General features: G+C 39.1%; 1 protein-coding gene across 1 annotated transcript in view; it reads right to left on the minus strand.

Annotated features, from left to right (window-relative positions):
* Positions 1–25000, minus strand: part of LOC128640611 (amiloride-sensitive sodium channel subunit alpha-like) — a 449879-nt gene that overhangs the window by 406733 nt on the left and 18146 nt on the right. The window contains exon 2 of the mRNA XM_053693080.1: positions 3357–3615. Coding sequence (XP_053549055.1) covers positions 3357–3615 — 259 coding nt within the window. The remainder of the gene's footprint in view (positions 1–3356; positions 3616–25000) is intronic.

A 25000-nucleotide genomic window follows, 5' to 3' on the forward strand; every position in this document is an offset into this window, starting at 1 on the left:
CATCACTTTAATGACAAGGAGCTAAGTATTCAGCACTCACTACTCATACAGTAGTAATGTTTAGTCATAAGAGATAAGTATTCAGCACTCACTACTCACACAGTAGTAATGTTTAGTCATAAGAGATAAGTATTCAGCACTCACTACTCATACAGTAGTAATGTTTAGTCATAAGAGATAAGTATTCAGCACTCACTACTCATACAGTAGTAATGTTTAGTCATAAGAGATAAGTATTCAGCACTCACTACTCACACAGTAGTAATGTTTTGTCATAAGAGATAAGAATTCAGCACTCACTACTCACACAGTAGTAATGTTAGTCATAAGAGATAAGTATTCAGCACTCACTACTCACACAGTAGTAATGTTTAGTCATAAGAGATAAGTATTCAGCACTCACTACTCATACAGTAGTAATGTTTAGTCATAAGAGATAAGTATTCAGCACTCACTACTCACACAGTAGTAATGTTTAGTCATAAGAGATAAGTATTCAGCACTCACTACTCACACAGTAGTAATGTTTAGTCATAAGAGATAAGTATTCAGCACTCACTACTCACACAGTAGTAATGTTTAGTCATAAGAGATAAGTATTCAGCACTCACTACTCACACAGTAGTAATGTTTAGTCATAAGAGATAAGTATTCAGCACTCACTACTCACACAGTAGTAATGTTTAGTCATAAGAGATAAGTATTCAGCACTCACTAATCACACAGTAGTAATGTTTAGTCATAAGAGATAAGTATTCAGCACTCACTACTCACACAGTAGTAATGTTTAGTCATAAGAGATAAGTATTCAGCACTCACTACTCACACAGTAGTAATGTTAGTCATAGAGATAAGTATCAAGCACTCACTACTCACACAGTAGTATTGTTTAGTCATAAGAGATAAGGTATTCAGCACTCACATACTCATCACAGTAGTAATTGTTTAGTCATAAGAGATAAGTATTCAGCACTCACTACTCACTACAGTAGTAATGTTTAGTCATAAGAGATAAGTATTCAGCACTCACTACTCACACAGTAGTAATGTTTAGTCATAAGAGATAAGTATTCAGCACTCACTACTCATACAGTAGTAATGTTTAGTCATAAGAGATAAGTATTCAGCACTCACTACTCACACAGTAGTAATGTTTAGTCATAAGAGATAAGTATTCAGCACTCACTACTCACACAGTAGTAATGTTTAGTCATAAGAGATAAGTATTCAGCACTCACTACTCACACAGTAGTAATGTTAGTCATAAGAGATAAGTATTCAGCACTCACTACTCACACAGTAGTAATGTTTAGTCATAAGAGATAAGTATTCAGCACTCACTACTCACACAGTAGTAATGTTTAGTCATAAGAGATAAGTATTCAGCACTCACTACTCACACAGTAGTAATGTTTAGTCATAAGAGATAAGTATTCAGCACTCACTACTCACACAGTAGTAATGTTTAGTCATAAGAGATAAGTATTCAGCACTCACTACTCACACAGTAGTAATGTTTAGTCATAAGAGATAAGTATTCAGCACTCACTACTCACACAGTAGTAATGTTTAGTCATAAGAGATAAGTATTCAGCACTCACTACTCACACAGTAGTAATGTTTAGTCATAAGAGATAAGTATTCAGCACTCACTACTCACACAGTAGTAATGTTTAGTCATAAGAGATAAGTATTCAGCACTCACTACTCACACAGTAGTAATGTTTAGTCATAAGAGATAAGTATTCAGCACTCACTACTCACACAGTAGTAATGTTTAGTCATAAGAGATAAGTATTCAGCACTCACTACTCACACAGTAGTAATGTTTAGTCATAAGAGATAAGTATTCAGCACTCATTACTCACACAGTAGTAATGTTTAGTCATAAGAGATAAGTATTCAGCACTCACTACTCACACAGTAGTAATGTTTAGTCATAAGAGATAAGTATTCAGCACTCACTACTCACACAGTAGTAATGTTTAGTCATAAGAGATAAGTATTCAGCACTCACTACTCACACAGTAGTAATGTTTAGTCATAAGAGATAAGTATTCAGCACTCACTACTCACACAGTAGTAATGTTTAGTCATAAGAGATAAGTATTCAGCACTCACTACTCATACAGTAGTAATGTTTAGTCATAAGAGATAAGTATTCAGCACTCACTACTCACACAGTAGTAATGTTTAGTCATAAGAGATAAGTATTCAGCACTCACTACTCACACAGTAGTAATGTTTAGTCATAAGAGATAAGTATTCAGCACTCACTACTCACACAGTAGTAATGTTTAGTCATAAGAGATAAGTATTCAGCACTCATTACTCACACAGTAGTAATGTTTAGTCATAAGAGATAAGTATTCAGCACTCACTACTCATACAGTAGTAATGTTTAGTCATAAGAGATAAGTATTCAGCACTCACTACTCACACAGTAGTAATGTTTAGTCATAAGAGATAAGTATTCAGCACTCACTACTCACACAGTAGTAATGTTTAGTCATAAGAGATAAGTATTCAGCACTCACTACTCACACAGTAGTAATGTTTAGTCATAAGAGATAAGAATTCAGCACTCACTACTCACACAGTAGTAATGTTAGTCATAAGAGATAAGTATTCAGCACTCACTACTCACACAGTAGTAATGTTAGTCATAAGAGATAAGTATTCAGCACTCACTACTCACACAGTAGTAATGTTTAGTCATAAGAGATAAGTATTCAGCACTCACTACTCACACAGTAGTAATGTTAGTCATAAGAGATAAGTATTCAGCACTCACTACTCACACAGTAGTAATGTTAGTCATAAGAGATAAGTATTCTTCACTCACTACTCACACAGTAGTAATGTTTAGTCATAAGAGATAAGTATTCAGCACTCACTACTCACACAGTAGTAATGTTTAGTCATAAGAGATAAGTATTCAGCACTCACTACTCACACAGTAGTAATGTTTAGTCATAAGAGATAAGTATTCAGCACTCACTACTCATACAGTAGTAATGTTTAGTCATAAGAGATAAGTATTCAGCACTCACTACTCACACAGTAGTAATGTTTAGTCATAAGAGATAAGTATTCAGCACTCACTACTCACACAGTAGTAATGTTTAGTCATAAGAGATAAGTATTCAGCACTCACTACTCACACAGTAGTAATGTTTAGTCATAAGAGATAAGTATTCAGCACTCACTACTCACACAGTAGTAATGTTTAGTCATAAAATGTGTCCTATTTGTAGCTTGTCTTGTTCTAGCCAAGGGCTTGTAAACTATCTGACATTTAGGTTGCGATGCTCTGATTCAGAAGGGTTTCAGATGCTTGTCCCAGAGTTACTCACCAACTTGAAGCCAATGTTCCACTCTCTGCGGTTCACTTGCATCTCATCTTCACCCTCTGCACTTCTAATTATCCTCCTAGGCCCCTCTGTAACAGGAACCCTTTCTAGAGGGATGACAAGTGGTGCACTTGAGCGCTTATTTCTTCTGTTGGTTGCAACCCTTCCTTGGACCCCAGACGCATTGTATTTATAAAGATCAAACAGTGTTTGCTGCGTCACTTTATCCAGGTTGTCAAGATCATCTACAATAAAGCTGTACCTGGGGAGAAGGACAAAGGTATAAGTAGGCACATGGTGATGCAAATCAATAACACCCCTGCCATTGCAGAGAATTTCTCGTACAATTAGTTAACCAGTGAAGTAATAGACTGAATACGATAGCTGTCTTGAAATAAAACCAGGCTTATTAAGCCCGACTTCCTGGATTGAGTTTACAGCCGGTATATCCCTGTTCTATACCACAAAAGAGAAAACGGTTATAAGATTAAACACAGAAAGATACAACTAGATTACGAGTTTTTCATTTTGAGCTGTGCGATGCTAACGTGCAGTTTTGTCTCACCACTCACTTACCTGCAGCGCTGGTATTACGTTTTTTTACAAACCCGGCGTTAATAGGCAAGAAGTGAGCGTTGAGCAAAATTTTGCTCATTACCGTACTCCAATACCAGCGCTGCTTAAGTCAGCGGTGAGCTGGTCGTACGTGCTCATGCACGATTTCCCCATAGGAATCAACGGGGAGAGACGGGTGAGAAAAAGTCTAACACCTGCCAAAAAGCAGCGTAAAACTCAGTAACGCAGCCCCATTGATTCCTATGGGGAAACACATTTTATGTTTACACCTAACACCCTAACATGAACCCTGAGTCTAAACACCCCTAATCTTACACTTATTAACCCCTAATCTGCCGCCCTCGACATTGCCGACACCTGCATTATATTTATTAACCCATAATCTGACGTCCCCAATGTCGCTGTAACCTACCTACACTTATTAACCCCTAATCTGCTGCCCCCAATGTCGCCGCCACTATAATAAACATATTAACCCTTAAACCGCAGCACTCCCGCCTCGCAAACATTAGTTAAATTATATTAACCCCTAATCTGCCGTCCCTAACATCGCCGACACCTACCTACATTTATTAACCCCTAATCTGCCGCCCCACACGTCGCCGCCACTATACTAAATGTATTAACCCCTAAACCTAAGTCTAACCCTAACACCCCCTAACTTAAATATAATAAATATAAATCTAACTAAAAATTCCTATAATTAACTATATTATTCCTATTTAAAAAATAAACCCTAAGCTAGCTACATATAACTAATAGTTTTATTGTAGTTATCTTAGGGTTTATTTTTATTTTACAGGCAAGTTTGTATTTATTTTAACTAGGTAGAATAGATATTAAATAGTTTAACACCTTCAAAAAAGCAGCGTTAAGCGCCTAACGCAGCCCCATTGTTTCCTATGCTGAAACACTTTCTAAGTCTGCACCTAACACCCTAACATGTACCCCCGAGTCTAAACACCCCTAACCTTACACTTATTAACCCCTAATCTGCCGTCCCCGCTATCGCTGACACCTGCATTACACAATTAACCCCTAATCTGCCACTCCGGACACCGCCGCAACCTACATTATACCTATGTACCCCTAATCTGCTGCCCCTAACATCGCCGACATCTACATAATATTTATAACCCCTAATCTGCCCCCCTAATGTCGCCGCTACCTTACCTACACTTATTAACCCCTAATCTGCCGACCGGACCTCGCCGCTACTCTAATAAAGTTATTAACACCAAAACCGCCGCACTCCCGCCTCACAAACCCTATAAGAAATATTATTAACCTCTAATCTGCCCTCACTAACATCGCCGCCACCTAACTTCAAGTATTAACCCCTAATCTGCCGACCGGACCTTGCCGCTACTCTAATAAATGTATTAACCCCTAAAGCTAAGTCTAACCCTAACCCTAACACCCCCCTAAATTAAATATAATTTTAATCTAACAAAGTAAATTAAATCTTATTAACTAAAGTATTCCTATTTAAAGCTAAATACTTACCTGTAAAATAAACCCTAATATAGCTACAATATAACGAATAATTATATTGTAGCTATTTTAGGATTTATATTTATTTTACTGGCAACTTTATATCTATTTTAACTAGGTACAATAGCTATTAAATAGTTATTTACTATTTAATAGCTACCTAGTTAAAATAATTACAAAATTACCTGTAAAATAAATCCTAACCTAAATTACAATTAAACCTAACACTACACTATCAATAAATTAATTAAATAAATTACCTAAAATTACCTACAATTAAATAAACTAAACTAAATTACAAAAACCCCCCCACTAAATTACAAAAAATAAAAAAAAGATAACAAGATTTTTAAGCTAATTACACCTACTCTAAGCCCCCTAATAAAATAATAAAGCCCCGCAAAATAAAAAAATTTCCCTACCCTAATCTAAATTACAAAAGTTAGCAGCTCTATTACCAGCCCTTAAAAGGGCTTTTTGCGGGGCATGCCCCAAAGTAATCAGCTCTTTTGCCTGTAAAAAAACACACAATACCACCCCCCAACATTACAACCCACCACCCACATACCCCTACTCTAACCCAAACCCCCCTTAAATAAACCTAACACTACCCCCTGAAGATCTCCCTACCTTGAGCCGTGTTCACCCAGCCAGGCACCGATGGACCAAAAGAGGACATCCGGAGCGGCAGAAGTCTTCATCTTATCCAGGCAGAAGAGGACATCCGAACCGGCAGACATCTTCATCCAAGCGGCATCTTCTATCTTCATCCATCCGACGAGGAGCGGCTCCATCTTCAAGACCTCCGGCGCAGAACATCCTCTTCCTTTGGAACAGCCTATAGAATGCGAGCTCAATCTGATTGGCTGATTGGATCAGCCAATCGGATTGAACTTGAATCTGATTGACTGATTCAATCAGCCAATCAGATTTTTCCTACCTTAATTCCGATTGGCTGATAGAATCCTATCAGCCAATCGGAATTCGATGGACGCCATCTTGGATGACGTCACTTAAAGGAACCTTCATTCGTCGGTAGTCGTCGGAAGGAAGAGGATGTTCCGCGCCGGAGGTCTTGAAGATGGAGCCACTCCTCGTCGGATGGATGAAGATAGAAGATGCGCAATTGGCATAAGGGGATCTGCGGTATGGAAAAGTTGCAGCTTGAAAGTGAGCGTTAGACCCTTTCCTGCCTGACTCTAAATACCAGCGGGCGGCCAAAAGCAGCATTAGGAGCCCTTAACGCTGCTTTTGATGGCTAATGCAGAACTCTAAATCTAGGTGTTAGTATTTATATTTAAATAGGTATTATTAGTTAATAATTGTAACTTTAATTTAGTTATATTTTAATTATGTTAAAGTTAGGGGGTGTTAGGGTTAGGTTTAGGGGGTGTTAGGTTTAGGGGTTAATATAGTTTACTTTAGGTTGTTGCGATGTGGCGGCCGGCGGTTTAGGGGTTAATAGGTTTAGTTAGTATTGGCGATGTTTGTGAAAAGCGGTTTAGGGGTTAATAGGTTTATTTAGTGTCGGCGATGTTTTGGAACAGCGGTTTAGGGGTTAATAGGTTTAATTAGTGTTGGCGATGTGGGAGGGGGTGCGGTTTGGTGGTTAATAGGTTTAGTTTGTGTCTGCAATGTGGGGTGTGTGGTTTAGGGGTTAATAGGTTTATTTTTTGTCGGCAATGTGGGAGGGGGTGCGGTTTAGCGGTTAATAGGTTTACTTTGTTTCGGAAATGTGGGGGGAATGCGGTTTAGGCGTTTATAGGTTTAGTTCATGTCGGCGATGTGGGGGGGCGGTTTAGGGGTTAATAGGTTTAGTTTGTGTTGGCGATGTTTCAGAATGGTGGTTTAGGGGTTAATAGGTTTAGTTTGTGTCAGCAATGTGGGAGGGGGTGCGGTTTAGGGGTTAATAGGTTTAGTTTGTGTCTGCAATGTGGGGAGGGTGCAGTTTAGGGGTTAATAGGTTTAGTTTGTGTCAGTGATGTGGGGGGTGCGGTTTAGGGGTTAATAGGTTTAGTTCATGTTGGCGATGTTTCAGAACGTCAATTTAGGGGTTAATATGTTTAGTTAGTGTTGGCGATGTGGGGGTGCGGTTTAGGAGTTAATAGGTTTAGGTAGTGTTAGTGATGTGGGGGGACGGCAATTTAGGGGTTATAGCTTTAATTAGTAGCGGCGTGGGTGGCAGCTTAACATAATTTTGTTTCGGCAATCGCCGGAACATTAGCTAGAAATAACGATTCGGTCCGTAATAAAGATTCAGTCCAACATTATTAATAATAATAATAATAATTTGGTAATGGTTTTGAATGCATCTGAATGTCAAAATTCGAAACACGAATAAATTCCGAAACCGAATTACTGACACGTACCTAATTATTATGAATGTCTCAAACCAATTTTTTTTATGACCCGAATCAAAACTAACCAAATTTTCGATCATGCACAAGTTTAATAAGAACCTTACTATTTCTGCTGCAAATACCTCTCCTAATACAACCAAGTCTTCTACTGGCCTTATTCGATGCAATGCTACATTTTTTTACTCAATTTTAAATCATCTTAAATAATAATTCCCAAGTCCCGTTCCTCATTTTTAACAGTCAGTAAAGTGTAATTGAGCCTGTAACAGGGACGAATTGAGACCAAAAATAAGCCCAGGCAATTCTAGAGACAATGTAATCACTACCTTCAGGCAAAGCCCCAGGTCCTGATGTCCTCACTTCTAAATTCTACCAGCTGCTCAAAATGCAATTGGGAAAACCGTTGTTAACACTATACCAATCCATAGATAAATGTTTCACCTTTTCCCAACCACTTTTGAAGGCCTCAATAATAATACTTCTAAAACCTGGCAAACCAGAAGATAAAGTGCACAATTATCGACCCATATCCTTACTAAATATCGAAATAAAAACTTACGTTAAAACTAGCCACTCACTTAAACAGAATACTTCCCCAATTGATCCATACAGACCAGGTTGGGTTTGTGAGAGAAAGAGAAGCTAAATACAATACCACAAGAAATTTACAGACACTGCAAACAGCAATAGATCATTAAATCACAATGCTCTTCCTCTGAACGGACACCGAGAAAGCTTTTGATAGTGTGGACTGGAATTTTATGTGAGCAACCCTGTTGAAATTTGGACTCCCAGACAAATTTATTAGTAGAGTACAAGCCTTGTACACAGAGCCATTGGCCAAGGTCTTAGCCAATAGCACCCTATCCCCCTAATTCTCCTTCAGAAACGGCACATGTCATTGATGTCCCCTATCACCCCTATTGTTTGCTATAACAGTGGAAATCCTTGCTGTCCATGTCAGAAATCACCCTGACGTTATAAGAAAAACGTTTGGATTAAACACACAAAAATGTTTGCTCTTTGCAGATGATATAATTTTTACCATATAGTCTCCTACAACATCAATACCAACACATTAGTAAACCTTTTCCAAAACTGTAAACACGTTTTCAATCAATTTAGATAAATCCATGCTGATGCCTATTAATATGAAAAAGGATGATATTATCGAACCATGCGAACAGAATTCATAATATTCAACTCAATTAGATAGGTAGGAACCCACATCCCAGAAATGTTTCCAGAAAACCCACTTGACTTATACTCTAAATGTTTTGCACCGTTATATATAGAAACACAACAGCTCTTAGAAACATGGCACAAACAGGGACATCTTTCCTGGAGAGGTCTCATCAACATAGTCAAAATGATGATCAAACCTAAATACTTATATTTTTTTCAAACTCTCCATATATACCTTCCACACCACTTCTTTACTACACAACAAAATTATTGTAATCATTCATCTGGTCCCATAGTAGATCCAGGATAGCTAAACAAATTCTATAACTTGGCAAAGAAGATGGAACACTCAGTGCCCCCATATTTAAAAATTACTATTGCGCAGCTCACCTGGCTTGGATAGTGAAATGGAACATTACAGTTCCTCTAAACACTCTGTGCAATTGGAGTCCTATAAATCTGAAATCCTGAACTTATCTAACCTTCCCTGTCTACCTAGGAAATTAGGCCACCCCAAGTTGCTAATAAATGTATCATGGGTACTCTAGATGTGTGGAATACATTACTCAAAGAAAACAAATAATTATCTACTCCCATCTCTCCGCTCACTCCATTATTTAAAGGGATACTGAACCTATTTTTTTCTTCTTTCATGATTCAGATACAGCATGCAATTTACTCCTGTTATCAATTTATCTTTGTTCTTTTGGTATCTTTATTTCAAAAGCAGGGTTGTAAGCTTACGAGCTAGCCCATCTTTCGTTCAGCACCTAGGTACAGCTTGCTGATTGGTGGCTAAATGTACGCACCAATCAGCAAGCGCTATCCAGGATGCTGAATCAAAAATGGGCCGGCTCGTAGCTTACATTCCTACTTTTTCAAATAAAGATACCAAGAGAATGAAGAAAAATTGATAATACGAGTAAATTTGAAAGTTGCTTAAAATTGCATGCTCTGAATCGTGAAAGAAAAAAAAAATTATAGTTCCGTATCCCTTTAGTAATCCACTTTTCTTCACTCCAGGAACCTGTGGACTCCCCAATACACAGTACATACGCTCTAATCTCCCAATTTATTTATGACTGCACAATGGTCTCTTTAAAAAACAGGCGGATTTGCAAAGGGAAATCGTGAACCCTTTTCGTACACTGGTTCTTCTATTTCCAAGCTAGACATGCTATATTCACTAGCACACAATAAAACAGACCTTTCTAGAACCTTCACACCCTTCGAGAAACTTTGCTTCACTCCAAGCATTTCAAAATCTCATATATAAAATGCTAGGTAAAATGATTTCTAATTACAAGCCTTCATTTATAAAACAATGGGAACAAGAGTTTCATCTTGAGCTCACAGACCCACAAAGGAACCTGACCTTTAGCACAACTAAAAAAAATCTGTCACTCTCCAAACCTAGTAGAACTAAACTACAAGATACTTTCCAGATGGTACCTCACAGACTCCACAAGATTTATCCTAGGGCCTCTCCCCTCTGCTGGAGGTAATGCAGCGAACCAGAAACCATGACACACATCTGGTGGTCGTGCCCCAAAATCAAACCACTCTGGGACCAGATCTCCATGTGTATTCATTACAAGCTGGGAACCAGCAGTAATCTAGACCCCTCCATTATCCTCTTAAACCAAATCCCTAAAATTCACACACCGAAATAAAGTACTTCTATGAATGATAACTTGTGCAAAAAGACTCATACCCAGGCTATGGAAAAAGCAACATGTTCCAACCTACTCCCAATGGTTAACTGAGGTTGACCTAGTAGTTAGCTTGGAGAAAATGTATTCTAGTATTCTGGGCAAACAGAATGTCATATTAGATGTTATCTTCATTTGGGAACATAACACAAGAACATAAAAACACTTTATTTTACACATACAGAATATCAAACAATGGACACACCAACCCCACTTTACATACTTTTGAAACTCATTGTTCTGTATCACAATAACCCTATTAGAACTGTAAATGCTTCGAATGACAAGATTTCCTATTTCTTCCAGCAAGGAGTCAGAATAAAAGATTAACCTCAAACTTTTAATGTTCACCATATCAAATGTGTATTGTATAGTAACCTATAAGATGTACTAACCTGAAATACCGGTATAAGGGTTTTAGTCAAAAATAAACTTTCAGGATTCAGATAGGACATGCAATTTTAAACAACTTTCCAATATACTTTTATCATCAAATTTGGTTTGTTCTCTTGGTATTCTTTGTTGAAAGCTAAACCTAGGTAGGCTCATATGCTAATTTCTGAGCCATTGAAGACCTCCTTATTTTAGTGTATTTTGACAGTTTTTCACAGACGCCGCTATTTCATGTGTGTCATATCGATAACATTATTCTTACTCTCGTGGAGTTATTTAAGTCGGCACTAATTGGTTAAAATGCAAGTCTATCAAAGGAAATAAGAAAAAGTTGGCAGTCTGCAGAGGCTTAGATAGAAGGTAATCACAGAGGTAATATATGTATTTATATAACTGAGATAAGGAGCAGTCTGCAGAGGCTTAGATACAAGGTAATCACAGAGGTAAAACGGAGATAAGGAGCAGTCTGCAGAGGCTTAGATACAGGGTAATCACAGAGGTAAAACGTATATTAATATAACTGAGATAAGGGGCAGTCTGCAGAGGCTTACATACAGGGTAATCACAGAGGTAAAAAGTATATTAATATAACTGAGATAAGGAGCAGTTTGCAGAGGCATATATACAAGGTAATCACAGAGGTAAAAAGTATATTAATAAAACTGAGATAAGGGGCAGTCTGCAGAGGGTTAGATACAAGGTAATCACAGAGGTAATACATGTATTTATATAACTGAGATAAGGAGCAGTCTGCAGAGGCTTAGATACAAGGTAATCACAGAGGTAATAAATGTATTTATATAACTGAGATAAGGAGCAGTCTGCAGAGGCTTAGATACAAGGTAATCACAGAGGTAATACATGTATTTAAATAACTGAGATAAGGAGCAGTCTGCAGAGGCTTAGATACAAGGTAATCACAGAGGTAATACATGTATTTATATAACTGAGATAAGGAGCAGTCTGCAGAGGCTTAGATACAAGGTAATCACAGAGGTAATACATGTATTTATATAACTGAGATAAGGAGCAGTCTGCAGAGGCTTAGATACAAGGTAATCACAGAGGTAATACATGTATTTATATAACTGAGATAAGGAGCAGTCTGCAGAGGCTTAGATACAAGGTAATCACAGAGGTAAAAAGTATATTAATATAACTGAGATAAGGGGCAGTCTGCAGAGGTTTAGATACAGGGTAATCACAGAGGTAAAAAGTGTTTTAATATAACTGAGATAAGGGGCAGTCTGCAGAGGGTTAGATACAAGGTAATCACAGAGGTAATACATGTATTTATATAACTGAGATAAGGAGCAGTCTGCAGAGGCTTAGATACAAGGTAATCACAGAGGTAATGCATGTATTTATATAACTGAGATAAGGAGCAGTCTGCAGAGACTTAGATACAAGGTAATCACAGAGGTAAAAAGTATATTAATATAACTGAGATAAGGGGCAGTCTGCAGAGGTTTAGATACAGGGTAATCACAGAGGTAAAAAGTGTTTTGATATAACTGAGATAAGGAGCAGTCTGCAGAGGGTTAGATACAAGATAATCACAGAGGCAATACATGTATTTAAATAACTGAGATAAGGAGCAGTCTGCAGAGGCTTAGATACAAGGTAATCACAGAGGTAATACATGTATTTATATAACTGAGATAAGGAGCAGTCTGCAGAGGCTTAGATACAAGGTAATCACAGAGGTAAAAAGTATATTAATATAACTGAGATAAGGGGCAGTATGCAGAGGTTTAGATACAGGGTAATCACAGAGGTAAAAAGTGTTTTAATATAACTGAGATAAGGGGCAGTCTGCAGAGGGTTATATACAAGGTAATCACAGAGGTAATACATGTATTTATATAACTGAGATAAGGAGCAGTCTGCAGAGGCTTAGATACAAGGTAATCACAGAGGTAATGCATGTATTTATATAACTGAGATAAGGAGCAGTCTGCAGAGACTTAGATACAAGGTAATCACAGAGGTAAAAAGTATATTAATATAACTGAGATAAGGGGCAGTCTGCAGAGGTTTAGATACAGGGTAATCACAGAGGTAAAAAGTGTTTTGATATAACTGAGATAAGGAGCAGTCTGCAGAGGGTTAGATACAAGATAATCACAGAGGCAATACATGTATTTAAATAACTGAGATAAGGAGCAGTCTGCAGAGGCTTAGATACAAGGTAATCACAGAGGTAATACATGTATTTATATAACTGAGATAAGGAGCAGTCTGCAGAGGCTTAGATACAAGGTAATCACAGAGGTAAAAAATGTATTTATATAACAGTGTTGGTTATGCAAAACTGGGGAATGGGTAATAAAGGGATTATTTATCTTTTTTAAACAATAAACATGATAGAGTAGACTGTGCCTTTTAAAATACTCAATATAAATAAACAAGCCCACAGATTTTAAGGCAGAGCAGCCTACTCCCCTCCCGTTTCTTATTTAACCATACCTCAAAACTGACAAGCATAAGGTATTACTTTGATTTACAAAAACATTAAAAGTTAGTAAAATTCTTTTGTCCCTGTATTTTGTAAACTTGTTGTCATTAAATAGTAAAAAAAAAAAAACAACCCCCCCCATAAATATATAAAAAAACATTTAAAATAAAGAATAAGTGCTTATTGCTCATTAGGTTGTTTAGGCACAATCTCTTTAAAATTGCAGCCACCCGAGCACTTGTCATTACACATAAGTTCTCTCTCGTTCAGCTGATAAAACACTGACAGTCATGGACCGGCCTCCTCAGAGTCCAGACCAGGCCCGGCCTTTGGACAGAGCGAGCGGGGCATTGGCCCTGTGCTTTGTGGGGCCCTGTTGAGCTGTAAGAGAAGGGTTAGCTGTGTGCTGATTTATAGCTGCACTGAACAGCCTGATGCTGCTCTGCTACTCCGCTTGTGAAGTGGGAGGAAGGGATTTGAAAGGTTAAAGGTTGCCAGTTACAACCAATGTGGCTGTGCTGCATTATAGAGGGAAGTTATCAGTGAGAATGCGTAAGACAATGCACACTATGGGCAAAATTTATTAAGCTCCCTCAATCCCCCCCAATAGGCGCCAGGAATGATAAATACTGGCGCCTAAAAATGTTGCCAGTATTTATAAAAATTCTAGGGACATTTTTGGGGCAATTTTTTTTTGCGATGACAAGCGAATGGCTGATCTAGTTTCCTTACAAAAATATATTTTTCACTTTATTTATCAACCTTAACTTTAGTCACCGGTATATGGTTGTGACGGTTCCCTAGTCAAATACATGGACAATGTGTGACACAGTGCCATCTATTGGTTGAACTATCCCAAAAACATCATAACAGCGCCATCTATTGGTTGCAAGCTCACCACCAAAATGGACACAGGAGAAGGAATGTCTAATTTGCATATATTTGCATAAGCGAAAATACCAACAGATAAATGTTATTTTTACTGTTTAGAACTACCTAAATCCTCCATCCTGTTGGCAAAGTTATATTGCTTTATTATATTGTTTCCTATATGTTGTTCTATGCTTATTTGTGTGTGTGTCATCATAAGCTTACTGGTGTGTTTGTAAAAGCTAGTCCTGAGTGAAATAAAGCAATAGTAGTAGTTCCTTCTGGAACAGGTAGTCTGGTCTGATTCTTTCAGGTTTACCAGTTGCAGAGGTTCTGATCCTGCATTCTGGCAGCACCTCTCTTCAAGAGAGAGATCTGTTACAGAGTCTGTGGGCTTGTATGCAAAGAGCTGGCCTTGTAAGCCCCAATTGTCTTTTTAAAGACAGTGCAGGGAAAGGAATCAATACCTACCTGAAGAAAGGAGTGTGGCAGAGGGGACGTTACCTGCCTGAAAGGAGCAGCAAGGCAGAGGGATCTATTCCTGCCTAGAAGAAACCAGAGGGCACGCTACCTGCTGGAAGTGTGCTGTGAGGCAGAGGGATCTATTCCTGCCTAGAAGCAGACAGGCAGAAGGGATGCTACCTGCCTGGGAGCCCACTGAGACCAGCCCAGCTGGGGGAGCTACAGATGCTGGCTTGACCCCGATCTCAGCCACGATAGCCCTGGTACCTCTATTTGGAGGCAGAGGGATCTATTCCTGCCAAGAAGCAGCCTGGCAGGGGGATTTATTCCTGCCTAGAAGCAGACAGGCAGAGGGGATGATACCTGCCAAGAAAGAGCTGCAGGGCAGAGAAGACGCTACCTGACTGGGAGTCCACTGAGACCAGCCCAGCTGGGGGAGATACAGCCGCTGGCTTGACCCCGGTCTCAGCAACTATACCTCTGGTCCCACTATCCCGTGGCCACCCTTGGGTTTGGACAGAGGAAGGGAGACCCCAAGCGGAGTACAGCTACATTTGGTGGCAGCGGTGGGATCATCCCTTCTGTACAGGGAAGGTCCAAACCACCACTGGGATCTGATTTCCATTGGGAGATCATTCACGAGTAGCAGCTGGAAAGTGGATGGAGCAGCTTTACAGGGTCCTAAAGCGAAGCACCCTTAAAGATTTGTTGGAAGCCCGAGGACGATCAGCCAGTAATAAATCTAAAGATACTCTAATTGCCGAACTAATGGAAGGCGATCAGTCCCACCCACCGCCTTTGGAGACCCCTGGTGAGTCAGATTTTCAACGCGAAGTCCGAGCCCGATTGGCCCTCTTGGGTCCCCAGCCCACTCAGGAAACTGTTGAAAAAATTATGGCTGATGTGACTGCCATGCAGCAGGCGGAGCATGATTTTAGGCTCCGCATGGCTGAAATAGGGCATCGGCCAGGAAACTGGTCCGCTTCTGGCCAGGGGGCAACGACAGAACAAAGAAGCTGCCTTTTGCTGCATTTAAAGATTTCAATGAGGCCGAAGGGGACATTGATGCATGCCTGCAGGACTTTGAGAGGCAGTGTACTCTACAAGGTGTGGTTTCCACAGACTGGGTTACAATTTTGGCCAGTAAGTTGACTGGGAGAGCTGCTGAAGCTTACCAGGCAGTTCCTGATGATGATAGCCTGGACTACAGCCGGGTAAAAGAAAGACTGCTGGCCCGTTATGCCATTACTCTGGAGGCCTACCGCAGAACATTCAGAGATCTGCGGAAAAAGGAGAAAGACACTTATGTGGAATGGGCCTACCGGATGCACCGGGCCGCATACAACTGGATGCAGGGGTGCCAGGCAACTACCCTGGACCATGCACTGCAGCTGCTACTTCTGGAACAATTTTATGATTACACATCTTCAGAGGTTAGAGACTGGGTCCGAGACAGGAGACCACTAACTGTGGATGAAGCTGCTCATCTGGCTGATGAATACCAGGACACCAGGCGGGAGGAGCAATCGGTTCACCAAGAAATACCCCTGCCCATGTCTCCTCAATCAGCACCACCCCTTCCACAAATGGTAATTCACCCTAACAGAACCCCAGCAACCCTGAACAGCGGTTCCAGGCCCTGGTGCTATGGATGCAAGCAGATAGGACACATCCAGAGAATTTGCACACAAGGTAAACCCCGGAAGGTATGGACCCGGCCCCCACTAGGACCTGTGCGGGATGCTGTCCACCTGGTGACTGGTAAACCTGCCCCAGTGAGCTCGTTTACAGAAGGGAACCAGCATCAACTGATTGGTTTAGGAGCAGACCCCCTTGAGACTCAAGAAGTATGGGGGGTGCTCCATGAAGTGGACCCCATCCAAGCAGCTGCTCAGGATAACCGCCGGCAGTTAGTACTATCAGACAGTCAACCAGCTCAGGGGTTATGGGACACTGGAGCTACCCTAACCCTAATAAAGCCAAATCGAGCTCATTCAAAGCGGAGGACCAGACGCACTGTCCTCATCCAGGTGGCAGGGGGAGCAATACATTGGTTACCCACCACTTGGGTGCATTTGGATTGGAAAGCTGGAACCCATACAATAGAGGCTGGGGTCATGAAAGATCTGCCGGTTGAAGTGTTGATAGGGAATGACCTGAGTCAGCTGACACCAGCCTTTGCAACATCTACTGGATCTTAAGGAGGCATACCCAGTCATCACTCAAACCCCAGCACAAACTAAAGCCAGCCAGCACGTGGAGTGGGCCCAGATGCCTCCATGTTTGGCCTGAGAGCATTTTTGAGCCAGGTTGGGAGGACAGTGGGGCTAGCGATTGGATCGTCAAGAAAGATGTGATTCTGAGAATTACTGGTTTTTGTTTGAGTTATGTTTCATTTGGTTGTGTTCTTTCCCAGACAGCCCGAAGCCAATCTGTTCAGGATCTAGCCCGGTCTGCCGTTGGTCAAGGGTGGGAGCACTGTGATGGTTCCCTAGTCACATACATGGACAATGTGTGACACAGTGCCATCTATTGGTTGAACTATCCCAAAAACATCATAACAGCGCCATCTATTGGTTGCAAGCTCACCACCAAAATGGACACAGGAGAAGGAATGACTAATTTGCATATATTTTCATAAGCGAAAATACCAACAGATAAATGTTATTTTTACTGTTTAGAACTACCTAAATCCTCCATCCTGTTGGCAAAGTTATATTGCTTTATTATATTGTTTCCTATATGTTTTTCTATGCTTATTTTAAGGAGTGTGTGTCACCATAAGCTTACTGGTGTGTTTGTAAAAGCTAGTCCTGAGTGAAATAAAGCAATAGTAGTAGTTCCTTTTGGAACAAGTAGTCTTGTCTGATTCTTTCAGGTATACCAGTTGCAGAGGTTCTGATCCTGCATTCTGGCGGCACCTCTCCCTGCAAGAGGGATCTGTTACAGAGTCTGTGGGTCTGTATGCAAAGAGCTGGCCTTGTGAGCCCCAATTGACTTTTTAAAGACAGTGCAGGGAAAGGAATCAATACCTACCTGAAGAAAGGAGTGTGGCGGAGGGGATGTTACCTGCCTGAAAGGAGCAGCAAGGCAGAGGGATCTATTCCTGCCTAGAAGAAACCAGAGGGCACGCTACCTGCTAGAAGTGTGCAGTGAGGCAGAGGGATCTATTCCTGCCTAGAAGCAGACAGGCAGAGGGGACGCTACCTGCCTGGGAGCCCACTGAGACCAGCTGGGGGAGATACAGCCGCTGGCTTGACCCCGATCTCAGCCACGATAGCCCTGGTACCACTATTTGGAGGCAGAGGGATCTATTCCTGCCAAGAAGCAGCCTGGCAGGGGGATTTATTCCTGCCTAGAAGCAGACAGGCAGAGGGGACAATACCTGCCAAGAAAGAGCTGCAGGGCAGAGAAGACGCTACCTGACTGGGAGTCCACTGAGACCAGCCCAGCTGGGGGAGATACAGCCGCTGGCTTGACCCCGGTCTCAGCAACTATACCTCTGGTCCCACTATCCCATGGCGGCCCCTGGGTTTGGACAGAGGAAGGGAGACCCCAAGTGGAGTACCGCTACAATGGTTTTATTGTTTGTATCCTATTATAACAGAATAAATTAATCACATGATTGTTAGTAATGTTATTTCTTATATATTAAAGTTATTTTTATTTTGCCCCTTCTTTGGCTCTTTAATCAAGGAAGACTGCCTGTTTTTTTTAGCTTATCTTTGTTCTTTTTAGTACACTTATTTCAATTGCACTTTAAGTTATTTTTATTTTTTATAAATCTGTATATACCTTTTTGTTATTTAATTAATTATTAGACATGTGTGCAGCGGAAAAATTTGTTTTGGACCGATTTGGATATTTTCGAATTTCGTTTTGGATCGATTTGAATACATTCAAATGTATTTGTTTCATCTTCATTCGGAATTCAAATAAATTTGGATGTATTCATTTCGGATTCGATTCATAAATTGGGAAGTTTGGTATTTGTTATGTTGATTCAGATGGTTCCAAGTTACACAAACATAATTATTTCATTGTCCTATCTCACTAAATTAAATTTTTATACTGAATTGTGATTATAAATTTATTTTTCATGATACCACACTAGCGGGCACAAAAACTTAGATGTAAAGAGACATAGCTGTATTGTAATGCTGTAAAGCAGGACTGCCCAAACTGTGGTCCAATAGGTTACATATGATCCTTCAATGTTTATTGGAACTGGAAGTATTAGAGTTGTTGTTAGTATTAGAGTTGATGTTAGTATTAGAGTTGTTGTTGTTAGTATTAGAGTTGTTGTTAGTATTAGAGTTGTTATTGTTAGTATTAGAGTTGTTGTTAGTATGAGAGTTGTTATTGTTAGTATTAGAGTTGTTATTGCTAGTATTAGAGTTGTTGTTGTTAGTATTAGAGTTGTTAATTCTAGTATTAGAGTTGTTAGTATTAGAGTTGTTGTTGTTAGTATTAGAGTTGTTGTTGTTAGTATTAGAGTTGTTATTGCTAGTATTAGAGTTGTTATTGTTAGTATTAGAGTTGTTATTGTTAGTATTAGAGTTGTTGTTGTTAGTATTAGAGTTGTTGTTGTTAGTATTAGAGTTGTAGTTGTTAGTATTAGAGTTGTTGTTAGTATTAGAGTTGTTGTTGTTAGTATTAGAGTTGTTGTTGTTAGTATTAGAGTTGTTGTTGTTAGTATTAGAGTTGTAGTTGTTAGTATTAGAGTTGTTGTTAGTATTAGAGTTGTTGTTGTTAGTATTAGAGTTGTTATTGTTAGTATTAGAGTTGTTGTTGTTAGTATTAGAGTTGTTATTGCTAGTATTAGAGTTGTTGTTAGTATTAGAGTTGTTGTTAGTATTAGAGTTGTTGTTAGTATTAGAGTTGTTATTGCTAGTATTAAAGTTGTTGTTAGTATTAGAGTTGTTGTTAGTATTAGAGTTGTTATTGTTAGTATTAGAGTTGTTATTGTTAGTATTAGAGTTGTTATTGTTAGTATTAGAGTTGTTATTGTTAGTATTAGAGTTGTTATTGCTAGTATTAGAGTTGTTGTTAGTATTAGAGTTGTTATTGTTAGTATTAGAGTTGTTATTGTTAGTATTAGAGTTGTTATTGCTAGTATTAGAGTTGTTGTTAGTATTAGAGTTGTTGTTGTTAGTATTAGAGTTGTTATTGTTAGTATTAGAGTTGTTATTGTTAGTATTAGAGTTGTTATTGTTAGTATTAGAGTTGTTATTGCTAGTATTAGAGTTGTTGTTAGTATTAGAGTTGTTGTTAGTATTAGAGTTGTTGTTAGTATTAGAGTTGTTATTGCTAGTATTAAAGTTGTTGTTAGTATTAGAGTTGTTGTTAGTATTAAAGTTGTTGTTGTTAGTATTAGAGTTGTTGTTGTTAGTATTAGAGTTGTTATTGTTAGTATTAGAGTTGTTGTTGTTAGTATTAGAGTTGTTATTGCTAGTATTAGAGTTGTTGTTGTTAGTATTAGAGTTGTTATTGTTAGTATTAGAGTTGTTATTGTTAGTATTAGAGTTGTTATTGCTAGTATTAGAGTTGTTGTTAGTATTAGAGTTGTTGTTAGTTGTTGTTGTTGTTTTATACTGAATTGTGATTAGTCCATGGCCATTCGAATGTAACGATTAAATCCAAACTAATTTGGATTTATTCGTTACAAATGCATTCATATTAGTTTAGCTTTGTTGCTAGGGTAATTCAAATTGAATTACTATTAATTATTATTCTTCAGGTTCTGTGCCTTATTGTGGGCAATTTCAAACACTAGATACAACCATTACGTCAAGAAAAATACATTTTTCAATTTTCCCTCCAGACAAACAACAATGTCGCTCTTTATTTTTCACTACCTCGCAACATAGAAATTGCCGAGATTAAAAACAGTAAATATTGCATGCACCACTTTTCATAAATATGTGAGAACTGCAAATATATACAGGCATTTTAAAATACCAATAGAGATTTAATACAAAAATTAATCATTTCCAGACAACTTATTCGCATATATTGAAGCATTGTGAATGGTCATGAGACAGTTTGTTCGCACATATGAAAAGTTGCAACTTTATTGGCGCATAACCTTTCATAAATATTGTGATATCATTTGTGAGGTTTTTTTTTTTACGACAATCGTGAGAATTGTCTTATTCTCACTTTGGTATATTTTGCCCATTATTTCACTAGAGAAAAACAGTTATCAAAATAATTCACTGTCTGCTGGTCTCCTGACAATGGAACAGATCAAGGTAACTTTGTCATTTGCATATCTCTTGTTTGCTGTGCTGCCTATGTCTATATTAAATAGGCTTTTATTTGAAGCAGATGTGTGTGTGTGTGTATATATGTGTTTGTGTGTGTGTATATATATATATAATTATATATACACACACACACCACACACACATACTGTACATACAGAGAGAAGTGCACTCACAGGAACGAACAACGGATTTAATACCATTGTTAGCCTGTTCTATGGTGATTTACCACCTGGGTGCAGCTTCTTTTAGCCCAGCAATGCTTTTCACAGAGAAGAACTTTCCTGTAGTATATCAGTCTGATCCCGCCTATTGCGGTCAGTCCAGCGCAGAAATACCAGGCAATTCCTCTTTGAACAAGGAACACAGCAACCCCAGATGATCAGTTCGGCCTTCATTGGGCCTCGTCAGTGAGGTGTAGCCACATTCCTCTAAGCACACTGAGCAAGGAGTACACATCTGGTTGCCCCTTTTTCCCATAGGGAGACTAAATACACACAGAGAGAAGCACACTCACAGGAACGAACAACTGGCTCAATACTATTGTTAGCCTGTTCTATGGCGATTTACCACCTGGGTGCAGCTTCTTTTAGCCCAGCAATGCTTTTCACAGAGAAGAACTTTCCTGTAGTATATCAGTCTGATCCCGCCTATTGCGGTCAGTCCAGCGCCGAAATACCAGGCTGTACTGTTAAGTTAGGATCAGACTGATATGCTTCAGGAAAGTTCTTCTCTGTGAAAGGCACATGTTGTGCAAAAATAGGCTGCTTCTTGTGTGGTAACTAGCCATAGAACAAGCTATTATGCTATTGTTCGTTCTCAGGTTGAGCACTTCTCGTATATATATATATATATATATATATATATATATATATGTGTGTGTGTGTGTGTGTGTGTGTGTGTGTGCGTATAGGTGTGTGCACGCACGCGCGTGTAGAGGTGTGTATATATGAGCTTGTGTGTGTGTGTATGTATGTTTGTGTGTATGTGTGTGTGCGCACATGTATATGTGTGTATGCGTGCATATGTGTTTGTGTGTATGTGTACGTATGTATATATATATATATATATATACTGTATATATATGTATATGTGTGTGTTTATGTGTGTGTATATATGTGTAAGACTGCATGTATGCAAGTGCGTGCATGTATGTGTGTACACGTGTATATATGTGCGTGTATGTGCATGAATGTATGTGTGCATGTATGGGTGTGTGTGTTTGCATGTGTTTGTATCTATGTGGGCGTGTATGTATGTATGAGAGATTGTATGTGTATGTATGTGGGCATGTATGGGTGTGTGTGTGTTTGTATGTGTCTGTATGTATGTGTGCATGTATGTGTATGTATGTGTGCATGTATGTGCGTGTATGTACATGTATGTATGTGTGCATGTATGTGCGTGTATGTACATGTATGTATGTGTATGTATGTATGTGCGTGTATGTACATGTATGTATGTGTGCATGTATGTGCGTGTATGTACATGTATGTATGTGTATGTATGTGTGCATGTATGTGCGTGTATGTACATGTATGTATGTGTGCATGTATGTGCGTGTATGTACATGTATGTATGTGCATGTATGTATGTGTGCATGTATGTGCATGTATGTATGTGTGCATGTATGTGTATGTATGTGGGCATGTATGGGTGTGTGTGTGTTTGCATGTGTCTGTATGTATGTGGGCGTGTATGTATGTATGAGAGATTGTATGTGTATGTATGTGGGCATGTATGGGTGTGTGTGTGTTTGCATGTGTCTGTATGTATGAGGGCGTGTATGTATGTATGAGAGATTGTATGTGTCTGTATGTGCATGCATGAGTGCGTGTGTGTTACTGTGCATGATTTTTTGTTTATCACTGTATTTATTTTTAATTACTAGACTGGTCCTCTTTTAGTAAATGTTGTTTAACATCACACTTGTTTGTACAGAAATTGACAAAAATGTGTGTGTGTGTGAATGTATGTATGTGTGCATGTATGTATGTGTATGTATGCGTGCGTGTATATATGTGGACAGGCGTGTATGTATGTATGTATGTGAATGTATGTGTGCGTGTATGTATGTATGTGTGCATGTATATATGTGGACATGTATGTATGTGTGCGCGTGTGTATGTATGTATGTATGTGTGCGTGTGTGTATGTATGTATGTATGTGTGCGTGTATGTATGTATGTATGCGTGCATGTATATATGTGGACATGTATGTATGTGTGCGCGTGTGTATGTATGTATGTATGTGTATGTATGTATGTGTGCGTGTATGTATGTATGTATGCGTGCATGTATATATGTGGACATGTATGTATGTGTGCGCGTGTGTGTATGTATGTGTGCGTGTGTATGTATGTATGTATGTGTATGTATGTATGTGTGCGTGTGTGTATGTAGGTGTATGTGTACGTGTGCGTGTGTGTATTGGTGTGTGTGTATGTATGTGTGTGTGTATATATGTGGGCGTGTATGTATGTGTGCGTGTGTATGTATGTGTGCATGCATGTATGTATGTATGTGTGCGTGTATATATGTGTGCGTGTATGTATGTGTGCATGTGTCTGTGTGTGCGTGCATGTACGTGTGTGTGTATTGGTGTGTGTGTGTATATATGTGTGTATGTATGTGTGTGTGTATGTATGTATGTGTGCGTGTATATATGTAGGCGTGTATGTATGTATGTATGTGTGCGTGTATGTATGTGTGCGTGTATGTATGTGGGCATGTATGTATGTATGTGTGTGTGCGTGCGTGTACATGTGTGTGTGTGTATTTGTGTGTGTGTATGCATGTGTGCGTGTATGTATGTGTGCGTGTATGTATGTGTGCGTGTATGTATGTATGTTTGTATCATTTGTGTAGAATTTGTGTAGTTTGTATAGCAAGGGCGTGTATAGTGTAGAATTTGTGTAGTTTGTATAGCAAGGGCGTGTGTAGTGTAGCATTTGTGTAGTTTGTATAGCAATGGTGTGTGTAGTGTAGCATTTATGTAGTTTGAATAGCAAGGGTGTGTGTAGTGTAGCATTTGTGTAGTTTGTATATCAAGGTTGTGTGTAGTGTAGCATGTGTGTAGTTTGTATAGCAACGGTGTGTTTATTGTAGCATTTGTGTAGTTTGTATAGCAAGGGCGTGTGTAGTGTAGCATTTGTGTAGTTTGTATAGCAAGGGTTTGTGTAGTGTTACATTTGTGTAGTTTGTATAGCAAGGGTGTGTGTAGTGTATCATTTGTGTAGTTTGTATGGCAAGGGAGTGTGTAGTGTAGCATTTGTGAAGTTTGTATAGCAAGGGTGTGTGTAGTGTAGCATTAGTGTAGTTTGTATAGCAAGGGTGTGTGTAGTGTATCATTTGTGTAGTTTGTATGGCAAGGGAGTGTGTAGTGTAGCATTTGTGTAGTTTGTATAGCAAGGGTGTGTGTAGTGTAGCATTTGTGCAGTTTGTATAGCAAGGGTGTGTGTAGTGTAGCATTTGTGTAGTTTGTATAGCAAGGGTGTGTGTAGTTTGTATAGCAAGGGTGTGTAGTGTAGCATTTGTGTAGTTTGTATAGCAAGGGTGTGTGCAGTGTAGCATTTGTGTAGTTTGTATATCAAGGGAGTGTGTAGTGTAGCATTTGTGTAGTTTGTATAGCAAGGGATTGTGTAGTGTAGCATTTGTGTAGTTTGTATAGCAAGGGAGTGTGTAGTGTATCATTTGTGTAGAATTTGTATAGCAAGGGTGTGTGCAGTGTAGCATTTGTGTAGTTTGTATAGCAAGGGCGTGTGCAGTGTAGCATTTGTGTAGTTTGTATAGCAAGGGCGTGTGTAGTGTAGCATTTGTGTAGTTTGTATAGCAAGGGAGTGTGTAGTGTAGCATTTGTGTAGTTTGTATA

The sequence above is a fragment of the Bombina bombina genome, chromosome 9 (assembly GCF_027579735.1).
Source record: "Bombina bombina isolate aBomBom1 chromosome 9, aBomBom1.pri, whole genome shotgun sequence".
Lineage (NCBI taxonomy): Eukaryota > Metazoa > Chordata > Amphibia > Anura > Bombinatoridae > Bombina > Bombina bombina.